The 18477-nt window shown below is 37.0% G+C and overlaps 1 protein-coding gene across 1 annotated transcript in view; it reads right to left on the reverse strand.

The window, feature by feature from the left end:
• Positions 1–20: 20 nt before the first annotated feature.
• DNAH12 (dynein axonemal heavy chain 12) overlaps positions 21–18477 on the reverse strand; it is a 228900-nt gene continuing 210443 nt past the window's right edge. The window contains exons 64-75 of the mRNA XM_067754844.1: positions 18053–18203; positions 17589–17842; positions 17245–17385; positions 15569–15706; positions 14036–14269; positions 13566–13754; positions 11440–11543; positions 9680–9884; positions 3833–3970; positions 3286–3377; positions 1928–1995; positions 21–707 (exon numbers count right to left, since the gene is read on the reverse strand). Coding sequence (XP_067610945.1) covers positions 517–707; positions 1928–1995; positions 3286–3377; positions 3833–3970; positions 9680–9884; positions 11440–11543; positions 13566–13754; positions 14036–14269; positions 15569–15706; positions 17245–17385; positions 17589–17842; positions 18053–18203 — 1905 coding nt within the window. The 3' untranslated portion in view covers positions 21–516. The remainder of the gene's footprint in view (positions 708–1927; positions 1996–3285; positions 3378–3832; positions 3971–9679; positions 9885–11439; positions 11544–13565; positions 13755–14035; positions 14270–15568; positions 15707–17244; positions 17386–17588; positions 17843–18052; positions 18204–18477) is intronic.

The following is an 18477-nucleotide window of genomic DNA, read 5'->3' on the forward strand; positions in this document are numbered from 1 at the left end:
TGGAACTAATGTTTTAAAAGTATGAAGAAAGGGGTTTCATTCTGAAATTGTTTCAACATTTTCCTTATTTACAATTTATTTATTTTTGTATTTGAAATGTTTGTGTATAATCACTTCACATAGGTGAGTGGAAATTATTACTGAAGCTGATGAAATGACTTAACACTTGTGAAACAGATAATTTCTGATATTAGTTAAATTTTATCCAGTCTTCCTAAATCTGTTTTTCACATATATATCAAACTAAAAAGAGGAACTAAATAAAAGTTTCAAAGATTTTCCACATTTCTTTTCACATTTTTCTTCCACAGATGTCTGTGATCTTGAGAGTCCGTGTGGAAGGCTGTGCTCCAAGTGAGACTGGTACATCAGGGAGGAGAACAATGCAAAGACCACTCACAAAGATCATTTAAAAGAATTACACCAAGATACTTGGGTTTTATAATATATATATTTTCAAGTAAGTGAAGGCAATTTTTTTTAACTTCTTTCAGATGTTTTCTTAATTTGTCCAATTTAGTCATCCAACTGACAAAGCAGAGCAACCCCACGTTTGATCCAGTGTTGAGTGGGTTGGTCTGTTTTCAACAGCATTGCAATGACAAAATTAGTCGAATGTCCTGTGGTGGAAAGAGTTCCTTTACGTTCACTTGTCTTGTAAAGAGGACAGACATAAGCATTCGACTTCACAATCTCAGACTTTTTAGCTTGAAGAAAAAGGAAATATATTCATTTGATAAAAGGAAAACAGCCACTGGTACTAAAAGAACAACTATTTATCTTGTAATAAAATGACCAGTACTAAATCTAAGATCATGATTATGATATTGAACATTTTAAAGTTATTATTGTTGTGTTTTTACAGCTGGCATATAATTATGGTTGTGAAACAAGGTAAATGATTTCATATGGTGCATGATTCTAGGTCTGGAGGACAGGAATTGATTTTAAAGACCTGATCACTTAGCAGGTATGAAAACACTCAAGAGGACTTGGGAGAGAAGGAGAAATTAGGGAAGAAGGAATAAAATACAGCATAGGTAATGGAGGAGATGCAGAAAGAGAAACACAGCTGCTTAGAGCTCTAATACAAGAAATCCATAAATTAGAAGCTGAAGTTACTATTTTTTTTCAGCAGGTTATTACTAAGAAAAATATACCAACTCTTACCTACTCACAGAAAGAATCTATACACAATCCTTGAAAAGCCAGATATGAGATATTAGGAATCTTTCTAAACTGAGGCCACATTTGTCATAGTTATAAATGAACTGCTTTAATAATAAAAAATGCTTAATGGGTTGAGTGGTGATTGGGTAATTTATAAATTTTTCATTTATAGTTATTTGAGAATTAAAAAATAGAGAAGAAAGAAAAAACAAAAGAATGAGCTTCAATTGTTCAGATTTGGTGGGGAAATGATGATTGCAGAAGGAGGGAAGGAACAAGTAGGTTACCCAAGGGGGCAAAATTGGCCTCCACCCCGTGTGGCTTGCAACATCTGTACCTTGGGGTACCTGGCTGGCTCCTAGGCCTAGGAGTTTCTTATAGCCAGAAAACTCTAGTCATTAGCTGGAGACTGTGTCAAGCCTATTTGTGTCTCTGAGAGGTATGCAAAGGCACTTCAGAATCAAAATATTGATGGGAAGCTCTAGACTGAAAAAGGAGAAGTGTAGCGGAGGGGCAAAGGAAACATTATATCCCATGGGATAAGAGCAAAAAGAGGCAGAATAATATTCCTAAAATAATATAAATGCAACCCAAAAAGGCGGAACAATATATTTCCATTGTAAACATTAAGTCACTATTTACTATAATTGAACAAAATCTTAATAGGTTTGAACAGAGACTTATTTGGGGAAGCAGTTATAATATCTATCATTATCTTTCCTAAAACTCTACAAAGTTCTGTTAGAAATATATTTACTTGGTTTTATCCATATTATGGGCATCAGGTCAAACAGAAGTTTGGGGTATTGTTCGGCAAGCAATCCGCTGTGAAGAGAAATTGACAGATGTTTATTAGAAATAAAATAAAATTTGCATCTTAGAAATTGCTACTTAGCTATTGGCTTTTAATACAAGAGAGGACCAGAGATATGCAGGAAAAGAAATGTAAAAACAAAACCAAACAAAACCAAGGAAGAGGCAATGAAGAATCGAGAGAAACAGAAGAAAAATATGGAAAGGCAATGTGTCAAACAGTGGACAAATATCAATTCCTGCCATTTTAAAAGCACTGTCCATGAGGCAGACACTATGCTGTCACATTTAACCTTCCCAATAGTCTTGTCCCCATTTCTAATCCTATTTCAGAGATGAAGAGTGGAAGGAAGCTCAGAGAGATTGAGTACTTTTCTCACAGTAACACAGCTCTTAAATGCCAGCATGAGGATTCAAACACAGATCTATCTAGAAAATGTGGTTTATTTTCCCTATGCTACATTGTTTGTTTCTTTGCTTGCTTGTTTGCTTGCAAGAGGAGGGAAGAAAGGGATGAAAAGATGAATACATATATAAGGAAACGTAAGTTAAGAGAAATGTCAGCAGAATGATGAAAATGAAAAGAGAGATAATCAAATGAACTATGTGCAGCTAAGTCTCCTCATATCACTGTCTTAGAACCATCTCTGTAAAACCACCTTCATGCTCCTTAAGTGACTTTCCCTGCCTTGGGCTTTAACCCTCCCTTGAGAGCAAAGTGTAACCCTGACTCTGGAAATAGAAGATTATGCTTAGTAATGGATTGTTAAAGAGCAGGGCTTCAAGGGAAATAATCTTTCCCTTTCTCATATGTCTCTCTGTGTGTATATAAATATATATATACACACATATGCACTGTTTAGTTTCCTAAGCTGGAAATTCAGTATTTATTTAAAATATGTACTTATTATGTCATCAAAATGCAAGAAACAGTTTTCTATTCACCAGGAGAAATGGGAACTTTACTGTAAACTGTTTGAAACTGAGGTGCTCCTACACATTACCAAACAGAACGTAACTGTTATAAAACAGAAGGAAAATAATTTCAACTAACTTTTCTACTAGTAAGACCATTGAAATATTAACTCAAAATTGTTCAGAACCTGAAATTACTCACTCATTAACTGTCCGAGCCTGAGTAATGACTTATGGCAAGAACTCTGATATTATTTATTACTTGTCGTATTCTCTAGAAGAAGTCTTTTGGTTGATGGGGATGGCAGGGGGGAAAGGTAGCAGACAGCTTATCTCACCTATGATTCAACTACAAATGAATAGGTCTTTGCAGTTGAAACTACTGACCTTGTTCTGTCCCAGCGTGCTCCATCCAGATATAATCCGTGGATATAAACGCCATTTTCTGGTGTTCCCTCAGATGTATCAGAAGAAATAACCTGAAGGCAGAAGCACACACTAGCAATGATTTCCTCCCTAGACAACTTTGTCTCATAAAGAAAGCAGTAGCTAAATCTTCAGAACATATTCAGGGAAACTCCACCATATAATAGCTTCTTAAACTGTAAGACTTTTTCAGTAAAATGTAAATCTAAAAATATATAATACGATTCCTTTTGACATATTTATATGGTTTTACTGTACCTCATATTAATTTTTTGCTAAGATAGAAAAACAGCATTAGATTATTTGAATTGAATATTGAGATATATAAAAATTCTCTCATAAAGATAGCAAGACAAATATTATATACTTTCTTCATGAACACAAAGAATGGAAAGAAGTAGAATTGTTTGTAATGGGCTATAAAAATATGAATTCCCCATATCCTCCTTGCTTAAATACATGCCTTTGATGTAATGATATACTCTGGAGTTTAAGGAGTTTACTGTACCTCAAATTCATATCCTAGTAAATCAATAGGGATGGTATATTTTCTGGCATAATTCTGCATCGCTCCAGTTAAAAAGGCTTGCGTGAAAAAGAAACCTGAGAGCCAAAACACACGAGGTTTTCCTGAATTATACCAGTCCTATAAAGGAAAAAAAAAATGCATTATGTTCATTTTTCAACTTAAGAATCACCTGACATACAATTCCTGATTCTGGTTTTTGTGTATGTTGCCCACACTTTCCATCACAGGACGCTTTCCTGACACCAAACACACAACCTATCTTGGCCCTTCTACCTTTTATCCCTTCTAGTTACTCTTCTTGGAAAATTCAAACTAACCTTAACATTAACCTGAATAAAACAAAATTTGAAAGATTCAAATCTTCTGCAAAAAGGCAAATGTAAATTATTTGAGGGTTTATTACATTACTTAATACCACTCAACCAAAGAGAGAAAAAAAAATACCACTCAAAAGCAACCATCTTGGGGCTTCCCTGGTGGCGCAGTGGTTAAGAATCCGCCTGCCAATGCAGGGGACACGGGTTCGAGCCCTGGTCCGGGAAGATCCCACATGCTGCAGAGCAACTAAGCCCGTGTGCCACAACTACTGAGCCTGCGCTCTAAAGCCTGCAAGCCACAGCTACTGAAGCCTGCACACCTAGAGCCCGTGTTCCTCAACAAGAGAAGCCACCGCAATGAGGAGCTCACGCACAATGAAGAATAGCCCCTGCTCGCCACAACTAGAGAAAGCCCGCACGCAGCAACGAAAACCCGGCTCAGCCAAAAATAAATAAATAAAATAAATAAATTTATTTAAAAAAAAAGCAAACATCTTTAGATATCTTATGCATTGTCTAACTATAGCCTTCATGTGTTGGTTCCAGTTCCTTAATCCTCTTAAACTCCCTGCCTCCACATCCACTATCCCTGTTCCAGTTTAGATATCCTGGCCTTCTTTCTGTATCATGTGTACCTCTTCTTGTTTCTTCCCTCTGTCTGCTCAGTACATCTATAACGATGCTGCCAGAGTACACTTCTCCATGCATCGTTTAGATCAAGTTTTAGCATCTTTAATTCTTCAGCAATCTACTACTACCCTACCAAATTAAAGTCTAAAACATCTTAGGCTCCTATTCAAGATACTTCACAACCTGGCCCCAGATTGTATTTAAAGATCCATCCCTTTTAGTTCCCCTTTAAAAATCTTACATTCTAATCAGAATGTACTTTTGGTGGTCTCTTCTCTGCACTGGGTGGACATCTGTTGTTTTTTCTGCTTATCTTAAAGTGGCACTACTCTTATATCTCTCTGGAGGATGAACCCTCCTACACTTTCAATCGAAACACTTCTGGTGGTGGAAATGCACCTTCTGGAAGTGGGCATGTCTAGTGATCATGCCTAGCTGATCATACCTGCAGTCATAGTGACTGATTCAGGAATGGACATGTGACCCAATCAAAGCCAGAGATGTAGAGACTTTTGCTGGGACTTTTGGGGAAAAGATTCACTCTAAACTCTTTGAAGTTTTGTGGATGTAAGGCCAGAGTTGCTGTTGCTATCCTGCTACCGTCAAACAAGAACCTAACTGAGAATGGAGTTAACCCACAGAGACTGGAGCCGAGAGAAGTGCAAGAAGCCAGGATCAGGCAACCACATTTACACCCTAGGCCAAATGCTGCCTGGAGTCACTTTACTCCCTGGCTTTTTCAATTACATGAGGGAACAAACTTAATTTTTGCTTATGTCAAAATTTTTACAACAGAATCAATCCTAAATGATATAGTGCCTTTCATCCTACAGCTGTCTCTTAAGTCCTCTTCCTTTATTTGTAGTGTCCAAAACCATTCATCATTTAGACCAGCTCAAATGCTACCTCATCCAATAAACAAACTCTGCTTTCCGAAGTAAAAGAACTCTCTCCCTTCTTTGAATTCCCAGAGCATCTTATATGTTGCTCTTAGCTTTTTCTTAGATACATAGATTATCTTCCTGTAGACTATTGGCAACTTGAAGGTAACCTGGCAACTTTATCCAGCAACAAAGCGCTTTAGACAAAGTGGGTCTCAATTCACATTTGAATGAACAGATGAATTAACAAAACGAACTTTGTCTCTGAGTGAGCAGCACACTATGGGAAGAAGCCAGCTTTGCTCCCTGGGAAGAAGAGAACAAACCACTGCTGGAGATGTTGCAACAGTACAAGCTGTCAGATAAAGAAGAAGAAGAGAAAGAGATGGAGCTTGACAAGGGTACAAACCAAGCAGAACTAGTATCATGCACAAGAAAGCTATAAAAACCCAGAGGCAAGTGTATAGAACGTTCCCTTGCTCACTCCAGGGCTTCATTTAGCCAAGAATGTCATGAGTGTCTGGGTCAGCTACTTACATACAATCTCTGAATTAGCTACCATTTACTGAGCGCTTAGTGCACACCGTAGGCGCTAAGTAATTTACATGCATCATCTCATTTAGTCCACGAAATAATTCAGTGAGTTAGGAATTATTCCTCCCATTTTACTGATGAGGAAACTGGGGTGTAGAAAGATGAGTATCTTGCTCAAAGTCACACAGATACTAAGTGTCGGATCCCAGATTTAATCTGAGATTCCAGCCAGTGTGCAAAAAGCTTAAAAAAAAAAAAAAAAGGCACAGGCAGGAGGAAGGGAAGGTAAGTAGAGTGAACAGTGAGAGAGAAATGAGAAAAGAAGAAAAAACTCCAGATGACTCAATTTGTTTAATTTGTTAACTCTAAGAATCATTAGGAGGTAAAGTCAAGAGTCCAGGGGAGAGAAAGATGATGGGAAAACTGTGCAGCTTCTGTAAGGGTAAGAAAACAATAGGGAAGATCCATTCAGGGGAAGAGATTTGTGGTGAAGGATGATAAACATGCCCAATAATGAGTGAGATTTTCCTTTCTCATTCAAACAGAATGATTCCAAGGGGAAAGCCAATTTCGGAAAGTAGAGTTTGATATGAACTTTATATTAACAATAACAACAAAGGAAATTTGTCCTGGATATTATTCCAGCTGGCACCATACCAGGACCCCTCTAGGGGACCAAGCTAAAGACTCTTCAAGGCCCTTCAGGAACAAAGCAGTATACGAGAAATGTAAGCACTTCCGATTAAAATTTCAGAAAAGTTTAGGAAATGAAAAAAAGCAAGATTATGTCAAGGGGAGGATGGAATTAACTATATGTCAGATACTTTTGATAAGGGACAGAAACTACTGAAGCCCGCGTGCCTAGAGGCTGTAATCTGCAAAAAGAAAAGCCACTGCAACAAGAAGCCTGCACACTGCAATGAAGAGTAGCCCCTGTTCGCCCAACTAGAGAAAGCCCGCACACAGCAATGAAGACCCAACACAGCCAAAAAATAAATAAATTTTTTAAAAAAATGTAAAAAAAGCCCTTATATTCTGATTCTTTTGTTAAGTGTATAATCTACATAAAAAGCTCCTATAAATTAATTTTTAAAAAAATTTTCAAAGAAATATGGGCCTAGGAGATGAAGAGGCAATTCAAATCAAAGAGGAAATAAAAAAACACCTAGAGACAAATGAAAACACAACAATCCCAAATTTATGGGATGCAGCAAAAGGAGTTCTAAGAGGGAAGTTTATAGAGATACAAGCTTACCTCAGGAAACAAGAAAAATCTCAAATAAACAACCTAACCTTAGACCTAAAGGAACTAGAGAAAGAAGAACAAACAAAACCCAGAGTTAATAGAAGAAAAGAAATCACAAAGGTCAGAGCAAAAATAAATGAAATAGAGACTAAAAATAAATAAATAGAAATAAAATAGAAAAAAATCAATGAAATTAAAATAGAAAAAAATCAATAAATAAATAAAATAGAAAAAAATCAATGAAATTAAAAGCTGTTTTTTTGAAAAGATAAACAAAATTGATAAACCTTTAGCCAGACTCATCAAGGAAAAAAGGGAGTGGGCCCAAATCAATAAAATCAGAAATGAAAAGGGAGAAGGTACAACCAATATACACTACCAAATGTAAAATAGATAGCTAGTGGGAAGCAGCCATAGAGCACAGGGAGATCAGTTTGGTGCTTTATGACCATCTAGAGGGGTGGGATAGGGAGGGTGGGAGGGAGACACAAGAGGGAGGAGATATGAGGATATATGTATATGTATAGCTGATTCACTTTGTTATAAAGCAGAAACTAACACACGACTGTAAAGCAATTATACTCAAATAAAGATGTTAAAACACACACACACACACACACACGAGATATCGCCCTGCATCTCTCAGAATGGCTATCATCAAAATTAACACAAATAACAAATGCTGGCAAGGATGTGGACAAAAAAGAACACTTGTACACTGCTGGTGGGAATTTAACTTGTTGCAGGCACTGTGGAATATGGAGGTTTCTCAAATAACTAAAAATAGAACTAACATATTACCCAGCAATTCCAGTCTCAGATATATATCGGGAAAAAAACAACACTAATTTGAAAAGATACATGCACCCCAATGTTCATAGTAGCCTTATTTACAATTGTAATATATGGAAGCGGCCTAAGAGTCCATCAGCAGATGAATGGATAAAGTAGATGTGGTATATATATACAATGGAATACTACTTGGCCATTAAAAAGAATGAAATTTTGCCATTTGAAGAAACATGGGTGGACTTGGAGGAAGTTATGCTAAGAGAAATAAGTCAGACAGAGAAAGACAAATACTTTATGATGTCACTTATATGTGGAATCTAATAAATACAACAAACTAGTATATACAGCAAAAAGAAGCAGACTCACAGATATAGAGAAAAAACTAGTGGTTACCAGTGTGGGAGTGCAATGTAGGGGTGGAGGAGTGGGAAGCACAAACTACTGTGTGTAAGATAGGCTCAAGGATGTATTGTACAATGTGAGGAATAAAACCAATATCTTGTAATAACTGTAAATGGGAAGTAACCTTTAAAAATTTTATAAAAAGATTAAAACAAACAAAAATAGTCCCATGAAAAACTGGCCTAGGAGATGAATAGGCAATTCACAGGAGAGAACACAAACAGCAAACACACATACCAAAAGAAGCACAGACTCACTAATAATCAAAGAAACTCAAATTGAAACAAAGATATGCTTGACCTATCAGATTGGCAAAAATTAAAAAGCAATGTATGAGAAAGCCTATCTCTCCACATCTTCACAAGTAGGGTTATTTTATTATTAGCTTCTATAGTGAAACAGATAAAGCGTTTGTATAATAAAAGGGCAACTGAACACTGAGAGGTCATATACCTATGTGAATTTCCAAAATGTATTTTGGGGGCTCTCCCCACCCACTATCCTCACATAAGCATCAACCATAGGATGGGGGCAAGCAGAGGAGTTGGGGAGGAAAAAGAGTGTGCTGCCTTACACATCCTTTATGTGTGAGATTGCAGGGTGAAGCGTTCGGAGATTTCAAAGCACTCCATCTTTTCCCTGGTTTTATGAGATAAGAGATAAGAAGCACTGATTTCTAGATAATGGACAATTATTGATAAATCCAAGCCTCAGGCTCTTTTTGTGATTTACCATCAGTAGGAAAATCACAAGACCAAGTTGTGAATCTTCAAAAATATAAATGTCACATATTACTTGGGTTTGGGTAAAATAAAATTTTAATTTTCTACTAGTACTTTGAAATGTGTATAATTTTCAATATTCTAAAATTTTGATTAGATTACCATGAAACTACTAATCCATTTCATCTAACTCAGAGACATTCAAGTGACCACAGCCAATTTCTAGTATCTCTTCTAGTATCTCCCAAAAAATGAAATAATGTATACGTTATAATATATATATATTATATATAATTTTTAACCTGTAAAAAGTTCAGCCGGGCTAGAAAGTCTGTGATGTAACTTCCTAGGGGTTTAAGACTTGGGTATGATCGTCGGGCCCATATTTCTGGAACCTTTCCAACAAGCAGACTGCCAGAGAGTGCCTCCAAAGCAGAATCCATGACAACCACGCCCTTAATAGCTTTTTCAAGGTCCTGTAGAGTGTTGCGTATAGTTTTAATTAAACTGCAAGGAAAGAAATTGTGTCATCAACATATATGATACTAAATACCAACATACAGTCTTTCCAGTAGAAGAAATAGCAGGATACCATTCACAGCTTTATGGGAGTGTATTCCCAAAGTGTGGTCACCTCCCACTTGATAATATAAAGTAATTTTAGGTGATACTTGGATGCACATTTTTCATCTTATTTATTACATATGTATTTTTAAATATAGAAAATAATATAACTTGTATATCAAAATTGGTGCTTTCAAGGTATTATTGCTTAAGACCAGGCAAATTTAAACAGAGAATGATTTAAGAAAAAATATCAGGTAAATAATGTTATAGGTGACATGCAAATATGAAGAAAGTTATAAAGGTACGATACAATGGCTGAAACTTTGGAAACACTGAATTAAAACATACAGTGTATATTCATTTATACCCTTGCAAGTACTTTGTTTCCCACTGAGGCCCAAACTGCTAAGAACACCATAAATATACCTGAAGTGAGGGTTTTAGCCTAGAAGCCTAAGCAACTGAGAGAGAGTATGTTATGATATGTAAATACATATGGTATTTGTATAAGAATTACTAAATTAATTAAGGCATCATAGTGTTTTAATATGCTTCATTTTAAAATTTCAAAAAGTCTGGAAACTGAAACAAACTTGGAAACACTAGAAAATTCATAACCAAAACAATTCTCCATTCCTTAAGCCAGTATTTAACTGTAGAAAATTCAATTTGAAAATTCAAAGCAGGGGCTTCCCTGGTGGTAGAGTGGTTAAGAATCTGCCTGCCAATGCAAGGATCACAGGTTCAAGCCCTGGTCTGGGAAGATCTCACATGCCGCGGAGCAACTAAGCCCATGCAGCGCAACTAGTGAGCCTGAACTTTAGGGCCCACGAGCCACAACTACTGAGCCCATGTGCCACAACTACTGAGCCCACTTGCCACAACTACTGAAGCCCATGAGCCTACAGCCCGTTCTTCTCAAAAAGAGAGGCCACCACAATGAGAGGCCCGCGCCACAACAAAGACTAGCCCCTGCTCGCGGCAACTAGAGGAAAGCCCATGTGCAGCAACAAAGACCCAACACAGCCAAAAATAAATAAATAAATAAATATATTTATTTAAAAAAATTCAAAGCAAATAATTTGTTTGCTATTTTAGGGTACCTAGTCAATCCAGATAGACTCAGGAAGAAAATGGGGGGGTGTATATGTGTCAATGGCAGAAAAATGACAAGAGATGTATTTACACATAGACAAAGGTAAGGCTCCTTCCATCTTCACTTCCTGAGGAGAAGAGCAATAGGTGGATGAGAAATTATGATTAATGAAAATTTTTAACCAGTAAAAGCAGATCTCTATTTCATCACCATTTTTACATTATAAAAGATACCTTCCCTTCTGGGGCAGAAGATTATGCAACTTTAAAAAAGGAGAAAAACTCTAATGAAATGGCAAGTTTTGATAATATTTTCTTAAACTTTTAATTCAATACCAGTGTAACTTTTTATCAACTTTGGTTGGTAGCCTTCTGAATAACTGGGTATAGAGCTCCTTACTTGTTAAATCTTTCCATTTCTTGTACTAAAACAGTATTCATGCTCTCTTCATATCTCACGGGATACTTGAGTAGTGCTGATTCAATGTCAAAGTCATTTGGTAGCTAAGAGAATAGATTTTGAAGATCGCATATTACTCTCAGAATAAATAATCAGTTTCATTCAGCTATAATATCAATTATAGCTAACATTAGGCAATTACTATGTGCCAAGTATTATGCTAACTGCTTTCCAAACATTATCTCATGTAATCTTTACCATTCACTATTAGGTGGCCATCATTATCATTTAAGTACAGATAGGTTAAGTAAATGCCCAAGGGTACAGAGTCCAAAAGTGGTCTGTTTAAATCCATAGATCTCTAACACTAAGGCCCATGCTCTTTACTACAGGATAGAGTACTATGAAGAAGATATACATTTCTGAAAAGTTGTGTAATTTTCTTTTGTAAATTGAATTTTATTTTCCATTAATAAAACTGATGTACCACTTCATAACTCTTTTTAATTTATTTCCAATAAATTATCAACTGGCTCAAAATGGATTTGCTTACATCACTATCAAATAATTAATGTATAAATGTAGCAAGGTTCCAGGGCATAGGGAAAGAGAAGGCCATTGAGTGTCTGATTTCAATGAGGCATCTCAGAGACACTTGAGGAGAAGCGATAAAGGGGACTTTGGGGTTGGTGATCAAGCCCCAAGACAATGGAATTCACACTCTTAAAGGGGCAAAGGAATTTCCCTATGGGGGAACTCCCAAACTAAGAAAGTTGAGCTGCCCAGACTGTCCCCAGGCAATGGTCCTTGGGTGGTACAAAAGAATTCTAAGTCATATTAGGTGGTGTCACTCAAGGCACATTTGGCTCAGCACAAACATTCTACCCCAATTAAGTCCTATATGCCACTTCCAGGTAACTTCCTGCTAGGGATCTTGTAAGAGCCACCATTTTGGGAGGGCAAGAACCTTGCCCCGAAGAGATAAACCACACAAGAAGAAGGGGCTGAGGGTGAGAAGAGGCAAATGGCAGAAGCAGAAGTCCAAGGGTGGAGGTTGGAGGAGACTAGCTTGATTTTACCCAGGGGTAGAAGGCAGTGTTGCTCCCTTCTCCTCTCCAGTGGCCACAGCCAGGCTTAAGGTGAGTAGGCTCTACTTAAGGACTGGTGTAAGGCAAGGGTACCAACTGTGAGAGTAGAGTCGGTGCCATCCGTGGTTTTTCAAGGCAGATGGGGTAGGGGTCAGGTTCTGCTCTGTCAGAGTGCCTGACACTGAAATATGGGGATAATTATAGTATTTATCCTGGAGGGGAGTTGTGAAGTTCTGTGCTTAGCACCATAAAGTCCTCTTAGTAGTTCTTTACTGAATTTAAGACACAGAAAAAAGTGAGAAAAGAGATTATCATTCCACTTTACCAAGAGGGCTAAGTACATTGGGCTGTAGTATGGGGGGGAAAAAAGGCTGTAGCTGTTAATTTAGTGCTGATCTTATTTCCCTGTGCCTCCTCACTTCTGAAGGTATAGATTAAAAACCATTCCCTCCTTGAACCAGCAAGTTCAGACCATTTCCTCCATTTAAAAAAAGTAGGTCCGGGCTTCCCTGGTGGCGCAGTGGTTGAGAGTCCACCTGCCGATGCAGGGGACACGGGTTCGTGCCCCAGTCTGGGAAGATCCCACATGCCGCGGAGCGGCTGGGCCCGTGAGCCAGGGCCGCTGAGCCTGCGCGTCTGGAGCCTGTGCTCCGCAACGGGAGAGGCCACAACAGTGAGAGGCCCGCATACCGCAAAAAAAAAAAAAAAAGAAAAGAAAAAGTAGGCCCACCATCTTTATTTAGAAATAATAATAAATCATATATTCAGTAGCTTATCCACAACTGTAGTTACTAAGAACTTACTATTTGCCAGGCATTATGCAAAGCACTTTAATTTAATGATCTCCTTAATGTTCACAAGAACATTACACAGCTGGTACTATTATCACCACTTTACAGATTTGAAAACTGATGTTCAGAAAGGCAAAGTATCTCACTCAAGGTCATAATGCTGCTAAATGGAGTTTTCAAGTTGACATTTCAGTGCCATTTTGATTTATGTTATATTACAAGTAACATATCTTAAGCTAAACATTACCTTGTTGAGAATATCTTTGGTAATTTCTAGTAGAATCTGGTCAGCACTTCCTGAGGATCCTGTCTGTTTGGAGCCTCCTTGGGTGAGGAGCAAGGACTCAAAGAGGATTTTTGTTTGTTGAAGATCTTTGGAGATATCAACATTTTCATGTAATCCAAATATCTCAGGGTGTTGAGTAAATGGAAGTTTCTACCAGAAAATAGATTCAACAAGCATCACATTTTCACTGGATACGTTAATTCATAAGGTAGACATGTGCAGACCAAAAAGGGTTAAAAATCAACTAAACATCAAACAACAGAGGAATCAAACTTTTCCAGTTTTCAGTAACTACTAGAAACAAAATATATTGAAAGCTGATTGAACCATAGTACTTGTCTAATCCTATACATTATGGGGGACTACTTCACTATTTGCTTTTTAGAAAAATCACACTTGAATCTCACCCTATTTTCAGTGATATCAGTTACCTTAATGAATTCAATGTACTCATTATAAGTGCCTTTGGGAGGTGCAAAATAGTTTCCACTGGGAGAAAACTTATAATGAGAGTTTTCAATTATGTTTGCGTTATAAAAGTCAGCCAGCATGGTTAAGAGGAGACGTCTGTCCCAATCATCTGTCACTCTTCCTCCATAGTTACACTCTCCAGTCAGGTAAGAGATAGCTTCAAATGGAATTGTATCATATTCATTTATAAATAACTGAAACAAAGGAAAAATGAAATGAGAAAAACCTTAAAGTATTTCATTTCATCTCCATTTTAAGATGGCCTTAAATATCTATCAATCAATCAATCATCCATCAATCTATACACATGGAAGTGGGGTTGGAAGAATTATCATCATGGTTGTTTTGAAGCCCCATGTCATAAAGGCCCTTATCACAGCACAGAAGCAGAAAAATACAATATTCTGTGGTTGTCTCGTTGGATTAATATATTTGGTAAAACATGACAGAAATAATGGGAAAGTATTGGAGTTGGACAGACCCGAGTTCAAATCTTAGCTCAATGGGTAAATTTACTTCTTAGCTTTGGTTTTCTCCAAAACAGGGATAATACCCACCTTACAGGGTTGCTGTGAGAATTAAAATTCATGTAAGTAATGTGCCTAGTTCAAAGTCTGAGTGAGTAGTAATTTATAGCGGGCATTTGATCTTTTTCCTTTGGTGGGGGGCTGCTGACCATCTCATGCATCTCATGTTTCATTGTAAGTCTACAGAAACTGAAAAAGCCGACCACTCACTTTCTCAGCCTCCATTATGGCTAAAGCCTAGGCTTGTGACCTGGGCTTGGAAACTCAGATGTAGCCATCCTAGACTGAACTGGGGTTTAGGGTGCAAAGAAGCAGGAACAGCAAAGAATTTTTTTGATGACATCAGAGAGTATGTAGTAGACTAGTGTCTGTGTGGCAGCTATGAGCTGTGGTGTCTGATATTTAATAAGAGTAGAAGGAATGCTGTTACCAGACATGATATGATTCTGGATATGACTGTGGATGCCTTGGCTCTCCAGCCATCTTGGTGATTCTGTGACCTACCCAATATTCTTTCAATAAATTCCTTTTCTACTGTTTTTGTTGACTGATAGAGCTAAATTGTAGATCTGACTGAGTGGAGGCTAAGAGTAGAGTATAGTGAGGACCTATATAAAGCCAACACTGAGGAGGGCACTGCAAAAAGAAAGAACTAGGGTCCTTGATGGCAACACTTTTGTTGAATCAACCAACTCCAGAGTCTGTCCTTCCTCTGCAACTCTTTTTTATGTGAGATAAAAAGTTTCATTATGGTTTAAGCCAGTTTGAATCAGGTTTCCCATTATCTGCAGCAGAAAAATGCAGATGGAGATTATGCTTTATAAGCCAAAATTATAATTATTAATACCATCTAGCCAACTATTAGTGGTGTTGGGAGAACTGAATAAGTCATTCTAAGCAAAGGGAATTGCCTAGGGCCTGGTACACAGTGATCCTCCATCAATGTTAGTTCCTTTCTAATTTTACCTGTAGTTGTCGAATACTGATGCGTAAATCTGATTCATTAAATCCATATGGAATATTCCAACCAAGAGGACCAAATTTCTTTCTCTCTTGCACAAGGGCATGAAAAAAACAAACTCCAAAGAGTAACTTCTCCCATGCCTTTAAGATAAAAATATGCAACAAGGAAAAAATCTGATCAGGTTTCCATTACTAAAATGAGGGGAACTGATGATCTTTCATTATAAGGTTCTATGATCATATATCTCTACAAACTTTTATTTAGAAAGACTATCCAAAATAATGCTTACTATAAAAAGTATTAATCTTATGACTTATCCAAAACCTCCAAGCTAGACAAACTACAATAACATTATACTTTATTAAAATGCAATAGTGCTAGAGAGACATGCCAAGATGGCAGAATAGGAAGACCTTGAACTCACCTCCTTCCTTGATACACCAAAATTACAACTACTTACAGAGCAACTATCTATGAGAACAAACTGAAGGTAGAAGAAAAGATTTTCCACAACGAAAGACATAAAGAGAGAACCACAAGATGGGTAGGAGGATCAGAGACATACTGTAGTCAGGACCCAGGTTTGCTGACCCACAAATGAGAGGAAAATCACAATTATAGAGGTCCTCCCCAAGGAGTGAAGGGTCTGAGCCCCACATTGGGCTCCCCAGTGCAGGGGCCCTGCACTAAGAAGACAAGCCTCCAGAACGTCAGGCTTTGAAAGCCAGCAGGGCTTATGTTCAGGAGAGCTGGTAGGCTATAGAAAACAGAGACTCCACTCTTAAAGGGTGTGTGCAAAATCTCCTTAGTGCTGATGTTTCCTTCCATGCAGGGAAACTTCAATTAATGTAACACTCCTGGATTTTCTCCATCCTTATACTCACTGGTGGAGGGAGGAGTACCTATCTGACGGGTAAATTTGGGGAAAGTCAAGCAAATATGCTTTGCTCAGCTTTTCCCTTTTCTCTCTTAGAAGTGAGCTTCCGGCAGGGAAGGAAGTTTTCCTCTGTTCCTCTGGGTAGATAAATGTACTTAATTCTGGGTTCAGTAATACTAAGCCCACTTGTTCACAGATGTAAACTACATCTTCCAACCTAGTCTATATCAGTAATTAAGGTTATAATTTGGTTCCCATATGTTTGTATTTTTTCCTGTTTCTTAACTGGTAAGAATTTGGGCAGAGAAAAGGAGTGCTATTTATTGGAACTCCTAACGTCCTCAATACCACGTGCAAAACTTTTTTACATACGGATACATTGAAGAGTGTTATTAATATGTCAAAACATTATTACTAGAATTTCCATGAAGGCAGATTTTTTTGGTGACAGCAGTGTCTATTTTACTCTCACTGCATTATATCGTACCTAACAAACATATTTGTTGAAAGAATAAATAAATGATGTTAAAATAGATTGCTACTCTTGGGTCTTAATTGTCTTAATCAAATGCACTGTTGGACTTTTGTACAAACTAAGAAATGTTCATTCATTCAACAAATATTTATTTGAGTATCTACTACATGGGAAGCAGAACACAAACAACTGGGAATAAAATAACATAGGTAGAATTTCTATCTTCTTAGGAAATGCCTAAAGTTTAATATTAAATAAAATATTTATGTTTTCATATTTTTTCACTATAAAAACACATTTTAAAAGTTCCAGAGGCTGAGCATTACCAGTTCCTTTCCCTCGCATCCATTGAAAAACTGAGGATCAGAAACTGGATGAGTGAGATATGATTGGAGGAGATTTAGCCGAAGACCCGTAGGAGGCTCATTAGTCATTTTTACTCCATTCTGTAGAATTGTTACTGGGAACTAAGACAAAATAAACAAAGAGCATTACTCTAGATAACCAACTCAAGTCCTAAAAATACATACACTAGTGGATTAAAAATAGGTATAAGGGAGGACTCCAGAAATATTTTTAAAACCTCTTAAGGTTAAGCATTTAAGATATACAATATATCAATAACACATAACCAAATAAATGTACTAAACTCCATAGGAAATAAATATACTTTTGGAGATGGGTAACTTGTGAGCCAAAGCCTAAAGGATGAATTACAGCCTTCGGGAGAAAAATCTTCACATATTTTTTCCAACATGGGCATCCAGGAGACAGCGAGGTGACAGTTCTGTAGGCAAATCCAAGTTCCTTCCTCTATTGCTGCGTTAATCATTTTTGTTGCAATTGGTCCTTGTCCCTGTCCCAGTGAAATAGCTTGAAATTTATTTCCAGACATAGCTTTATCATTTGCAAATTTCAGTAGGCCTAAGAGGGCACAAAAAAATAAATGGTTTCACTGCTTACTCTAAAATTATAAAATGTGCCTTATGTTTCAGTGTATAAGTATTTAATTGTGAATAATTCTAGTTACCTTTCCTTATAAATACCGAATTTACTGATTTACACTCATCTAAGAAATAGATATTGAACAAGATGATTTATTTATAATTTATTAAGTTGACATTATGCACTTACTGGCCATGGGATCTGCTCCTGGAGATAACACAAAAATTAAGGGAATGGTGCAATTTGAATCCAAATAACTCTTTGCCAAATCAAATGGTGGAGGCTCTACAAACTTTTTCCCTAGTTTGTCAGTTACATAGTTAGTTATGGCTGGACTTATCTGTTGAAGAGAGAAAAAATATGATCTTTAGAGTAACTTTTATTTCACATAACAACTTTGATTATTACTGAAAACCGACAGAGTAAACTATGAGTCTAATGGATAAGAAAAGCATGCAGCATATCATAGGCAAAGCGCTAATTTTCCTAATATATAAAAGGTATCTATAAATTGATGGGACAAGACTAACAATCCAAAAGAAAATGGGCAAAGAAGATAAACAGTTTATAGAAAATGAAATAGAAATGGATCTTAAACATAGGAAAAGATGCTC

Source organism: Pseudorca crassidens, chromosome 10 (assembly GCF_039906515.1).
Source record: "Pseudorca crassidens isolate mPseCra1 chromosome 10, mPseCra1.hap1, whole genome shotgun sequence".
Taxonomy (NCBI): domain Eukaryota; kingdom Metazoa; phylum Chordata; class Mammalia; order Artiodactyla; family Delphinidae; genus Pseudorca; species Pseudorca crassidens.